Source organism: Lissotriton helveticus, chromosome 3_1, assembly GCF_964261635.1.
Source record: "Lissotriton helveticus chromosome 3_1, aLisHel1.1, whole genome shotgun sequence".
NCBI classification, from domain to species: domain Eukaryota; kingdom Metazoa; phylum Chordata; class Amphibia; order Caudata; family Salamandridae; genus Lissotriton; species Lissotriton helveticus.
The window spans coordinates 214,883,514-214,897,556 of record NC_136061.1 but is presented as its reverse complement, the minus strand read 5'-3'; the positions used below and the strand labels follow the sequence as shown (position 1 = coordinate 214,897,556).

Sequence of the window (14,043 nt, the reverse complement as noted above, 5' to 3'; positions counted from 1 at the left end):
CCTGATGGCGTCGGTCACCTCCACAAGAGCTGTCTCCGTGCTATAATTAGCACGGAAACCAGATTGGGAGTCATGCAGCAGATTGTTATTCTCAATAAAGGTGGTAAGAGTGTGCTGAACATGCTTCTCCGCGACCTTCGCCAGAGCAGGGAGGAGGGAGATTGGTCTGTAGTTGGCCGGCTGCAGGGGGTCAAGGAGAGGTTTTTTGATCAACGGGAGGATAAGAGCATGTTTCCACTCTCTAGGGACCACCCCGGAGCTCAGAGACATGTTAAGAAAGGGGTTCAGCAAGGTGTTTACAGCTGAAGCCACATTGCTCAGGCATTTAGCCGGACAAGCATCCAAGGGGGATCCAGATTTCAAACGGGAAAGCAACTCAAGTGAGGTTTCACAAGACAGCGGGGGAAACGCCGATAACGTGGGCCCAGCCTCTGCTTCAGCAGATGACAGGAGCTTTTGATCGTTGATTATGATCCTTAAGACTCTTAAATGTCTATATTCGATATCCAATCTTATACATGGCAAGTTGGATTTTTATGAAAAATTGGAGATTTTCTATCTAATCACAAATTTAAATTATTCTGTAGTCCTCTGTATATTTATCTGCCGATGCGTTACTGTTCCTGGGCGCGAAGTACCAGGAAACTCCTCAGGGCAATTGTATTTAAACAGCAATGGCGATTTCTTAGACTTCTTATTTATCTTTCTCTTCTTTGCATATTTTAAACCAGCAGGTAGTTATTTGCAGAAGGCGGTAGTTCTTTATTTTTCTTTTAGGTCCATTAATCAAAGTTTGTGTGGTGGCAGTTGCAGTCCTTCTGGCCGGGCGTTCACAACCTGCTGTGTACTCTACGTCTCAAACGTTTAATGCAGCGTCTCCTTGAAATTACGGGGCTTGCTTTTTAACTTTAGTCGCGTGCTCTCATTTTTGGTTCTCTACTTTGCACTTTCTTTCTACTCCTTTTTCATTCGGTCAGCCCTGACCAAATGAAGAAGGAGTAGAAAGCAACCAAAAAATCCCAGCTTTGTCCTCGTTTTTATGTGTAATTTCCCCAGAGGGTCCCTGAATGCCCCCTATGTACTCTCTCTCTCGTTTATCTTTTAGCTGTCTGGCAAGGTGTTTACCAATTTTGTTGCCCTGGGTGTATGATAAGTGCCGTAGATTGAGAAGCGTGAACTCAGCCCTATTGTTATAAATAGCCCGGAGTTTACCTCGGAGCGCCGTTAAGTTGCGTAGGGTTTGCCTTGCTGGGTTCAGTTTGTAAGCTTGTTCAAGAGAGGACAACTCTCTCTCCCTAGTGCATTGCGTATTCAATGCTGCATTAAGGGCAATACATTTTCCTCTAACAACAGCCTTAAACGTGTCCCAGGTGGTATACTCCGACGTGTCCTCTGGCTTGTTGATAGCAAAGTATTCAGTAATGGTTTCTCTTAATTTGGTACACGATTCCTTGTCTCGGGCAAGCGACGACGGGAAGTACCACCTGGGAGTAGTTGAGGTGTTCTTACTCCAATTGAGACTAAAAGAATGTAGGCTATGATCTGATACTGAAAGGGGGAATGTCTTGGCCTCTTGCATAGCACCCTACAGGGACTGGCTAATAAAAATGTAATCCAGCCGAGAGTATGTACGGTGGACATGTGAATAGAACGTGTAGTCTCGGGTCTGTGGGTATAGAGTGCGCAGGTTATCTAGGAGGCCCATATCGTGTATTCGCTGTTGCGTATCCGTGGAAAAGGAGCCCATGTCTGAGCGTTGGGAGTGCCTACTGTCTAGTTCTGTTTGCCATATCAGATTAAAGTCACCCATGAGGATTATTGGACCCTCCGCAAAGTCCATTAGTTTCCCCAATAACGTGTTCAAGAAAGCCGTCTGACCAGTATTAGGGGCATATACTGCTACGAAGGTGCATATTTTCCCTTTCAGGCGTACCGTGACCATAATCTAGCGGCCATCTTTGTTACTCTAAATGCCCAATGGCTGGAATTGTGTGGAAGAGCGAAACATGATCGCCACTCCCCTGTGTTTCGTGCGGGCCGAGGATCTATAAATTAGTGGAAAATGTTTGTGTTTGAGGCGCGTGTCCTCAGCTCTGGCTAGATGTGTCTCTTATTAGGCTACTATGTCAAGGTGATGGTCGATAATGTATTTCCGTACTTTTTGGTGCTTTTGGGGGGGAAGACCCTTAACGTTCCAAGTTCCAATAGTGATCAGCATGGTGTTATAGGAAAAAATTACATCTCTTCATACACTCCAGCAGCCCCCTCATATCCCTAGTCTGAGCCTGTGCCCTAGGGGGTATGCAGTGCCATGGCGCGCTAATCGTACATTTATAGATAGCAAAGAGCCCCACAAAATAAACTGTTAAAAAGCCGCCACCAAGTCCCTCCCATTCCCTCACCTTAACCCTTAAAAGAACGGAAACAAACAAACAATTGTTAAGTACGATAACTATTATTAGGTCCTCCTGTAGGGCCAAAACGACCCCTAAAGGACCGGGGGAACAGCAGGTCCAAGGACCCCATCCATACCTGTCCCGGAAAAATCACATTTGAAAACATATTTGCACGGCTGAGAAGCAAACCATAAGATGGAACCATGTTTAAAAAAACGATATTGGTAAGTTATCTGCAGTGGTGAAGAAAACATTTAGCAGTACCCCAAATAACAGTATATTTCTAAAGGCAGTTATGGTGACAGTCCTCAATCCCGCTTTGCTATGAAGGAAAAAACAAAGGGAAAGCACCTTAGATCTTACTTATAAAGACGACAAGGTCCATATCTGCCCCACAACTTGCATAGAGGGGTGAAGTCCCAGGTAGAGGGGCCAGGAATGAAGAATTGCGGGCAGAAGCTGTTCACTGACTGTTGCCACTGAGTGTGTCCAGAGACGTCGGCCTCTATAGTAATTACTCAGAAAACTGTGAGGTTCAGTCTCACGGTGCAGTCTCTAAAAGTTCATCTGCGACTCCTGCGCGCTCCTACGGACCAGGTGAAAGCCGACGTTGATCCTCGGGCAGATTTTCCATTTTTACATTCAGTGGGGTCAACCTCCACGAAGGGAGGCCCAGAAGATCCAATCCTTCCTGTCAGTCAGTGATATGGTGTCGCTTATTCTGAAATTCGAAACTGAGTGCAAACGGGTAGGTCCACCTGTATCTAATGTTGTCGTCTCAGAGTTTAGTGGTGACGGGTCTGAGTAGTTGTCTCCTTGCCAAAGTAGATGGTGCCACATCCTGATGTATGGTGCAAGAGTGACCTTGAAAGGAGATGGAGTCCTTCATCCTGGCCACCTGGAAGACAGCCTCTTTAACTTTATAGGAGTGGAATTTTGCCAGGATATCACGGGGCCTTTTCCTTTCGCCGTTCTGTAAATTCCCCACGCGGTGAACTCTGTCCAATTTTATTTGAAGGGTTTGCAGAACCAGCACCTCTGCAAAGAGACCCACCAGGAAAGCCTCCACTTCAGGCCCTTCCGTGCCTTCCTCCAATTCCCTGACCCGTATGTTCTCCCGTCGCGCTCAGTTTTCGAGATCCTCTGCATTAAGCTGCGTCTGGGGCAGCTGTTCCTTGAGTGTACGCACATCGTCCCGTAATTCAGTGGAGAGGTGTTCTTGTTTTTGCTGTGTCTCGAGGTCCAGTACTCTAGTGCCCACAGAATCCACATCTTGTTGCAGGGAGGACATGCGCTCCGTCAAGTTTGACCGCAATTGATCCATGGAGGATTTGATTTCTTGGCTGAAGTCAGAGCATAATTCAGATTTAAAATCTTTGAACATGTTTAGGAGTTACGCCTTTGTGAGGGCCATTGCTGCAGATCCCACGTCCCCTCGAATCGTCGATCGTTTTTCTGAGGTCGCAAAAAAGTCCGAAACCTTGTTTGGAGTCTTGCTCGTCGACTTCTTAGGCGGCATATGGCTTAGACCACTAGGGCCATGCAGATCTGCCAAGGGTGAGGAGAGTATAACGCATACCAGGTTCCTACTAGGGTGCGTCATACAAAAGGAGCTTAAGAGCGGGCCCCAGAGCTGCAAGGGCAGCACCGTTAGAATAGCGGTGGCCTTCTGCTATGGACTCACTGGCGCTGTCGCTTAATACTCCGGTAGGGCCGACTTCGCCATGTGGGAGTGAGATCCTCAAGTGATACCTCTAAAGATCCTTCGTAATCGTGAGGAACCGGAAAAGAAGTAATTTCCTGGAAGGAAACATGGCCCCAGACTGTGGCATCCATTCTCTAATACCGTCCGGAGGCGCAGGATGCGCAAGCAATGAGCAGTGTTGCGCCGGTGCTTTCTATGGCAGTGGGCGCAATGTGTCACTGTATTAATGCAGGCAAGGTTGTGGCGACCACTCTCTTAAGTCCCTAAATCAATTGTGGGTGGGCGCCGGTTCCATGGAGTCTGCCAATACAGGCCTGTTACTTAAATCGCTAGATGAGCCGTCTGGTGGAAAGGGCGCGAGATTCTAGGCCCAAAGATATCAGTGTCAGCGGTGGCCGCCATTTAGTGAAACGCGGCCGCCATGTTGAGGTCAGGCAAGCGTGGCCGGGGAAACATTTAGCCGTGCCGATCCGCAGAGCTCGCCTCCACAAGTGCCCCCGGGATACCTGCTACCTCAGGTATGACTCTGCTCCCGTCAGGCGGGGGTCCGGTATCAGTATAGCCAGCAGGAGAGCTGGGGCTTCTCTCATTACAGCAGGTCTCCAGCCGCCATTTTCACCACCACTGACTTCTCCCCTCAGGGCAGCATGGAGCTGGATGGGACACTTCTCGTGGCGCTCAAGACATAAAATCTACCTCTGCCGGTGCATCACATCATCCGGTATGGGTGGGGTCCGTTTTCGGCGTCTCTAGTTACGCACAGCCGCCTTTTTTTGTTCCGGAACAGCGTGTGGATTGGGAGCCGAGACGGTCTACGTCGGATTGGCCATCTTGCCCAGCCACGCCCCCCACCTCCATTTTATATTTCCCCCACCTCCATTTTATATTTTTTAACCTCCGATCTTCTAGCCTGTTTAAACCTATTGTCGGAGGGAAGGTCGGAAGCAGAAGCGAGGAGGCCATATGGGGTCAATAATGAGGGTTTTATTAAAGAAATATACAGTTGTTGGGAGTAACAATCAGTCTGGAAATAATAAAGCAAGAATATGAGGGAGCTCGGATGATAATGGACTTCAAATTCAGAGGACTTTTCAGGCCGTTGGTACAGCTGTTTGGTCACTTCTTTCTCAGTGGGTCTTTGAAACCTATTACGGGTTTCAATTGGTATGTCCGGTCCACGAGTCGCCTCAAAACAAAAGAGAGTAATGGTCAAAACTCGGGCTTCAAGGGGATATGTCACCGTCACCAAACCACGTGAGGGGGAAAACAGGAAGCAATATGGGGGGGGGTAGGGAAAGTGCTTTACTTAGTCTAGGGCTTTAGGGTAGGTGAGGGCTTTAAGGCTGATACTGCTGGCAGCGTTTGATGTTTAATGAGGAAAGGGTTTAGCTGAAGGAGGTTTATACAAAGAAAAACGGTTAGGAACCACTCTTAAGAACCACTCTAAACGACGTGAATACCTTACCGCCCCTTACACCTCCATCCTCCCCTTCCCTATGCCCTTTTCCCGCCACGTACCGCTACTAGCCACAACTTTCCAGAGTTGTGGCGGCTCGTGCGTCCTCCGGGCTCCACCAGTCTTCGGTCCACGTCTCTGGACCTTCGTTGTCGTCTGCTTCTGTTCCAGCGTTGTCTTTCTGCAGGTCCTGAGATTCTCGGTGCTCCGGTCCTTCCTCGGCGTTGCTCCTTTTCAGATCCTGGACTCTTCGACACTCCTCTTCCGGTCTTTCCTCAGCTGACGCGCTTGCTGACCCGGTTCCTTCCATTTTCTGCGCATCCTTACCTTTCATCCTGGCTCCTGATTGGCTGCTAAGGGGGTGGGTCCCGCCTTCGCAACAACGGACCACATCCGGGTCACTTCCGGCATTCTGCGAGAGGAGGGGAGAGTCGGTTGTTAGCCGTGAGGGTCCCTTTAAATCTTCATCGCCGCAAAGGAGGTAAGGGATCCACTCAGTGTTTGTATGGGGTGGCTTTCCTTATGTTCACTTATGGGATTACGTGCGGGGTCGGGTCTCCCTCACACCTATCAATTTCCAGAAATGGGTGGTAGTTGAATTAGTTGTTTGAGCATATGATGATCATCTTTCTTGCTTTGACTCAACCCCATAAATTTGCAGAAATTATTAAACAGAGTAGATTTATTCAGCTTAGCCAATAAACTCATAGCTAACAATAATTATGACATTTTTCCATCTCCACTAAACTTAAGTTTATTTGGTCAATTGCCAACTCTTGAAAAGACTAAGTGTATACCATTATCTTGGATTTTCATACATTTTAGCATGAGCTGGAGGAATCCTCTTTCCATCATTGTCTAAATGTATTCCAGTTGTTGCTGGCCTTGGCAGAATTAACTATTGGTATGGTAGCCGTGCAGTTGTAGCACCAATGTGTTTGAAGTGAAGGTTAATGCCATGTCACTTTATGGGGTCATGCATTAATGGCGCAAATAACTGCAAAACTGGATGTTCTTCATCTATAATAAACAATGTCATGGTACTTCCCAGGCCAAAATTCAATAGGAATCCAGCCTTATGGGGCTGTCTTTTTAAGCTGCTCAACAATAATTGGTGTATGTATACAAATGTTTTAACGCAGATCTAGGCTTTTTAAAATATGAGATTGGCATTGGAGTTATGCCAGAACAAGGTCAAACACAATCTGACAATTTTTCTATGAATCTAAAAACATGGCTAAATAGATTATGCTAGTCGAGCTAGATTCAGATTACTACTGGGCAGGAATTAGATAATATTATGATCTATGAAATCAAGACCTTTTTGAAACTTCAAACAAAATAATCATTCTATGCTCACAATTGTTTTTTACACTTAAAAATCATAGTGGATATGGAACAAATATCTTCTCAAGAAAATATTACATGGATGGACTTAATTTACTAACAAAGGTCAAAAAAACGTTTTCAAATTCAGATTATTATTTGGTAGTATTGCAATTACCTCAATGCTGTGACTCACAGAGTAAAAAACAAATGTTATACTGGTTATGTATAAAAACACATTGAGTTTAATTTATGTTTATGTTAATAGTTGGCTTATCTAACAGATGAATTTCTCTGAAATATATTAGTTAGGTCAGCAGTTTTACTGTGATACTAAAGAGCTTCCAATGAAATAAATAGCCCAACAGTTATATTTTTACCTTACCATTTTAAGGAGATTTTAAAAGTTAGTGCTTGAGTAACAGGAATATGTGATGTCTTATTATTCACATCCTAGCAATTTCTTTATACCAGGCAACGATGAGTAACAAGATTTAGCTACTGTTATAAACTGGCTGCTGCCTTGGTTTCTGTTTAGCTCTTGGAATGTTATGCAATAGACGTATCAATCAAAGTCTGTATTTTACTACTGTATGTTATGTTTTATCAAACAATAAAGAATACTACCTAAAAATTCTGAACTGTTAAAATGAAACTGATGTGTAAATATGAATAACTTTTTGTGTGGTTTATTCTTGTGCAAATAGTAATTCTACAATCTACCCTTCATAAATCATTGCTCTTTCGGGGTCTTTACTAACTACCAACTATGACAGGTCTCCTAAACAATGGTCACTTAAACCTCATCAAAGTGATCTGCAAGTTCATTAAAGATATCTCTTAACAAAATAGTGTATTTTTTCGGTTTCATTTAACTTTGTAGTAACAAACCTACTTTATATGTTAATGGTATGTTTTCTGCATAAATTGTATGTATAGCATTTTGTGCGGTTTCCAAATTCTCTTCCTACTGCTAGGTGTCACCTCTTGGTGATAATAATAACTTGTTTTTATTCAGCCCTTCATAAGTGCTGTAAATAACAAGTTTACTATTTACCCAATTTAGGGCCATATGTAGGTGGCCAAATACCGGTCGGTAACGGCCGATTTCGGCCGTTACCGACCGGTATTTGGAGTTTCAGATGTAGGGGGCCAAAATATTACTGAATCTGTAAATTTACCGATTCTGTAAATTACTGAATCGGTAAATTTACAGATTCGGTAATATGGGATGTAGGTGGCACTGAAAACAGTGCCACAGGCCCTTAATAATTCGTTATTTACCATCAAATTCTATTTGATGGTAAATAACGAATTCCTGTGTACATGCACATCTGTGCATGTACACCTGTGCCATGTGGCACACCTACATGCCCTAAGGGCATGTATGTGTGTCTCATGGCACACAAGCCTGAATTCGGGGTGCAACAGGGTGTCAAAGTGACACCCTGTCCCCCTTGTAAAATCGGTTACCGATGTTACCGATTCGGTAAGTATTTCGGTAAAAATACTTACATAGCATTTACCGATTTGTAAATACCGAATCGGTAAAATTCGGTATTTACAAATCGGTAAATGCCATTTACCTACATATGGCCCTTAGTGGCCTTTAATTTACCATCCACAGAAGTCAGTCTTGCCGGGATTCAAAGTTGTGACCTTAACTCAATGAGCAATCCAATGGGCTCTTGGTAGGATGTACTACTGCAGGGTACTTCTAAGGGGTTCCAGTCTTGAATCCTTCCAAGGCAGCACTAGAGCAGAGCATGGGCGTGTTTACCTGTGCTAGCCTTGAGTTCTTTTGCTACATTTGTTTTCTTAAAGAGTACTTCCTGACCATACATGCTATCTACACGTTCTGTGTTATTTCCATGGATGGCTCCATATAAGTCATATTAGTGCAGGGGTCTCCAACCATTTTACTAGCAAGAGCTACTTACGTTAGATGAAAATCATCTGGAGCTACTAACATTATTAATCTTGTAATAGTGACAAATTAGTTCAAGACTACATTACTGGCCACCATGTATAAGATTAACAGCTGTGATTACTTCTGGGCATCAGACAGGGTTACCAGCATTAAATGCAAAAAAAGCTGTGTCAATTTTGAATGCCTCTACATGATTAACACATAATAGCTATGGCTGCAATGCCCCAGTCACCATGGTAAAACATTAGTTATATGTCTCCCCAATACCACATGATATATCACTCAAATATCAGCATTTAATATATATATTTGGAGATGTACCCATTTGCCTCCAAACGTTGCTTAGGAGTTTTGACATTACACCCATGTTCATTTTTATGCACTCAATTTTACTATACTTATATTAATTCAGCCATGCAAAAGCTTCTAATTTAGTAAGGTGGACTACAACACAGGAGAGATGCTTGGTAGCTGGAAAGCTACCAGTAGCTTATGAGCTACTGGTTGGAGAAGTCTTTATTAGAAATGTCGGGTTCCCGAAAGGCACATATTCCTATTGGTGTTAAAGTGTTGGTAGTGCATTGACAGAGTAGATATAATGGGGTGAGCTTGAAGCAATTTGTCAAAGTTAGGACATTAAGCATTAGTGAACCGTTGATATCACAAATAACTACTTCAAAAATTACCTAAAAATTGAGTGCATGATCCCAGTCTGTGACCTTCCTCAAAAGATGCAAACTAAGTTTCGAATCTTGGACTACTGCTGCCCCGCACCTTCCTTGTGGGAAAATAAACGTTTCCAGATTCTACTAGGCAGAGTTTAGCACTTGCCACCAAAGCTGTAACACTAAAGACACATGGCTAAGTGGTTTAGCATCTCACACTACCCCACCTATTTTGCCACAGATTGAATACCCTGTAGGGAAATTTAGAGACTACCAGAGAAGTCAGTGCATTTGTCCTTTCTGAGGCACTAGTCTGATAGGAATATCCAGAGTCTCATGTAGGTAAATTGCGTGTTTCCTCGCTTTGGAAGTTAGGACAAACAAGGACTTACCTGCAACGTGTTAACTGGGTAGGAGGCTATGGATGGAAAGTCCATGATCTGCAGGTCGTGGACGTGGCCGTTCATGACCACGGCCGGCAGGTAGACGCGCCGTGCCTTTGTGGACACGCACACCTCGCTGAACTCGTTGTAAAGGAACTGACGGACGATGGCGCTCTTTCCGACCCCTTGCGCCCCAAGCACGGCGATCTTGAAAGTTGTCACCATGCCTCCCTGCCGTGGCAGCCGGCCCTCTGACACAGTCCACTGCGTGTGCGCTGGCAGGTGGGGCCCTGAACTGCATATTCCGGCGGCTGCGGGTTCAGCCACAGTCTGGAAGCATGTCCTCGTGGCCTTTAGGGAGGCGGTCTGATCCTGGAAGACGGAAAAAAAAGGTGTCAATGACCATATGAAACATCATACTTCTGACCCTAATGGGGAAACAGGGAAGGGCAGCCCAACAAGAGAGAACAACGATAAGCGGGACAATATGCACACACAATACCCAGTATAAACGTCTAACTTTCTTCTAATGCCTATATCCTAACAGTGTTCTCATATTGCAAGGCAAGCTAACGTTAAAATTAAAAGGACTACATTTACCAAAATGCAATGGCGTGTGGTACTGAAATAACTGGTGTGACTAAAATCTCTCCTTGTCACTACATAGCAATGAGTTTCAAATTTATCAAGAAGTGAGTGGGTGAAGGCTAGTAGATAAGCTTGGCATCATAATTAAAAGGAAGGGCGAACCACGAAATGTGTTCAATTAGGCTTTTGCCTGCGATTAACCAATGCATCTCATATTTCTCACTATAGACCTTAATTTAGGACAGAAGTTTCCAACATAGGTCCAGTAAAGCCGGAAACCATGCAAGGTTTTCAGGATTACAATTTTGTGCAAAGGTATTGTGGGTGTCTGGTCCATAATTTCAGGATCCAGCACCTGTTCAGTGGGGCATTTTCTGGCCTGTGACCTAGTCACAGCAAGCACATGTGCTGGCAAGCCTAACATCTCCATGTGAGTCCTCTGCTCCACTTCTGACCATTGTGATGACTCCAAATCATTGCCCAACAAACAATCAACTGGGAGGTCTGAACTGACTACAACTTTCTTTTGTCCCTTCACTCCACCCCAGGAGAAAGCCACAATTGCCACACTATGACTAGTAGTGACATTGCTGGCATTGGTCACCAGGAAATCAGTACCTGGCATGATCTGTCCAGGGTCCACAAAGTTAGGTGTCACCATGGTGACACTGGCACAAGTGTCCCTATAGGCCTGAGCCATTTTGCCATTAATCAAAGGTGTCTGCCTGTATTTGCCCAAAGTATTGGGACTTATTTCAGGGGACATATCCATATCCCCTGTACAGACAAGGACAGCCTGAGTGAGTGTGCCAACTAAGTTGTCAGACCCCTCAGTACCCAAGGTTAACCCAACTAATGCCTTGGGAGTGACACTACCACTACTGACTGTACTAGGGGGTGCAGTTGCTTTAGGAGCTGTAGTGGCAGGAGTTTGTCCTCCTCCTCTTTTGGTGCACTCACTAAACCAGTGAGATTTACTTTTGCAGTACTGGCACCACCTTTTTGACTGGCCTTCTTGAGTCTTCTTTTTCTGGGAAGCCTGACCCCCACCCTCTTTGGTTTGTTGGGGACCTGGTGAAGACTTCTGGTCATTTTGCTCATTCTTAACATTACCCTTCTGGTCTGCTTTCTTCTGACCACCCTGGTTCTGGTTCTGGTTCTGCTTGATCCTTGTCCTGACCCATTTGTCTGCCTTCTTTCCCAATTCTTGGGGAGAGGTCAGATCTGAATCAACAAGGTGCTGGTGCAGCAACTGGTTCTGACAATTGTTCAAAATTTGTTCTCTCATCATTAGATTATACAATCCTGTGTAATCTGTAACCTTGCTACCCAGCAACCAGCCCTCCAAAGCCTTAGTGGCACAATCCACAAAATCAGACCAGTCCTGAGACTGAGTTTTCTGGGTGTCTCTGAACAGCAACCTGTACTGCTCAGTGGTTAAACCAAACCCATCAACCAGTGTATTCTTCAGGACCTGGTAATTGTTAGCATCCTCCACTCTTGTAGTGAGGAGCTTATCTCTACCTTTACCATCAAAGGAGAGCCACAGTATAGCTGCCCACTGACTCTGGGGAATGTTCTGCACAGTGCAGGCCCTCTCCAGAGCAGCCATCCATTTCTGGATGTCATCCCCTTGTCTCTGAGAGGTTTCCTTCTCACCTTGGCCCATGAGATTCCCCTTGCAGGTCATTTAGGTCAGACAAAGACTTGGGACAGGCTTGTCTCACACTTTCACTGGCCCCATATGAATGAGAATACCAAGGAGTTTTGTCGCTCATGTGTCACTTGCCAAGCCAGTGGTAAGTCAGGTGGCACAACAAAGGCCCCCCTCATACCACTACCTGTGGTGGGGGTTCCCTTTGAAAGAGTGGGGATTGACATTGTTGGTCCAATGGAACCCCAGACAGCATCAGGACACAAGTTTATACTGGTGGTGGTGGACCATGCCACCAGGTATCCTGAGGCTATTCCCCTTAGGACCACTACAGCCCCTGTAGTGGCAAGAGCCCTAGTTGGAGTGTTCTCCAGAGTGGGTTTCCCTAAGGAGGTCGTTTCTGACAGAGGTACAAACTTCATGTCAGGATATCTGACTGCCATGTGGAAAGAGTGTGGTGTGAACTACAAGTTCACCACACCCTATCATCCACAATGCAATGGGCTTGTTGAGAGATTCAACAGGACCCTGAAAGGGATGATTCATGGACTACCTGAACCTCTTAGGAGAAGATGGGATGTCCTGATCCCCTGCCTCTTGTTTGCTTACAGAGAGGTCCCACAGAAGGGGGTTGGCTACAGCCCTTTTGAGCTTCTGTATGGGCATCCTGTAAGAGGACCCCTGTGTTTGGTGAAGGAAGGATGGGAGAGACCTCTCAAAAAGCCTGCAACCAACATAGTGGACTATGTACTTGGTCTCCGCTCCAGGATGGCTGAGTATATGGAGAAGGCATCTAAAAACCTTGAGGCCAGCCAGGAACTTCAAAAAGCTTGGCATGACCAAAAGGCTGTACTGACTGTGTACCAGCCAGGACAGAAGGTGTGGGTGCTGGAGCCAGTGGCCCCAGCAGCTCTGAAAGACAAATGGTCTGGGCCCCACACCATCATTGAGCAAAAGGGAGAGGTTACCTACTTGGTGGACCTTGGAACTCCCAGGAGCCCTCTCAGAGTGCTCCATGTTAACAGGCTCAAGGCATATGTTGACAGGAAGGACATGAGCTTGCTCATGGCCACAGATGAGGGACAGGAGGAAGAGAGTGACCCTCTCCCAGACCTGCTCACTCAGAATCCTGATGATGGGTCAGTTGATGGTGTTGTCTTTTGTGGCAGCCTCACTGAACATCAGCAACAGGATTGCAGGCAAGTTCTGCAATCCTTTCGACATATGTTCTCTCTGACACCCAGCCAAACTGATTGGTGTACCCATGATGTTGACACTGGAGACAGTCTGCCTGTCAAGAGTAAAATCTACAGGCAGCCTGATCATGTTAGAGACTGCATCAAAACTGAAGTGCAGAAAATGTTGGAACTGGGAGTCATTGAGCCCTCAGATAGCCCTTGGGCTAGCCCAGTAGTTCTAGTACCAAAGCCTCACACCCAGGGTGGTAAGAGAGAGATGAGGTTTTGCGTAGACTACAGAGGCCTCAATGCAGTCACTAAGACTGATGCCCACCCAATACCAAGAGCAGATGAGCTTATAGATAGATTGGCTTCTGCCAACTTCTTAAGCACATTTGATTTGACAGCTGGGTATTGGCAAATCAGGTTAGCTGAGGAAGCCAAACCTAAGACAGCATTTTCTACCCCTGGAGGGCATTATCAATTTGTGGTAATGCCCTTTGGACTGAAAAATGCACCTGCCACCTTCCAAAGGTTGGTGAATCAAGTCCTCACTGGGCTGGATGACTTCTGTGCAGCTTATCTTGACGATATTGCTGTCTTTAGCTCCACCTGGGAGGATCACCTGGTCCACCTGAGGAAAGTGTTAGAGGCCCTGCAAAAGGCAGGCCTCACTATCAAGGCCACCAAGTGCCAGATAGGGCAGTCACAGGTTGTATACCTGGGCCACCTTGTAGGTGGAGGCCAGGTTCAGCCACTGGA

The 14,043-nt window shown here is 45.6% G+C and overlaps 1 protein-coding gene across 2 annotated transcripts in view; it reads right to left on the bottom strand.

The window, feature by feature from the left end:
• The window catches only part of RASL10B (RAS like family 10 member B), an 865,262-nt gene that overhangs the window by 668,523 nt on the left and 182,696 nt on the right, over positions 1–14,043 (bottom strand). For both annotated transcript variants that reach the window (XM_078679619.1, XM_078679618.1), the window contains exon 2: positions 9,871–10,233. In XM_078679619.1, the coding sequence (XP_078535745.1) occupies positions 9,871–10,086 (216 nt within the window). In that variant the 5' untranslated portion in view covers positions 10,087–10,233. The remainder of the gene's footprint in view (positions 1–9,870; positions 10,234–14,043) is intronic.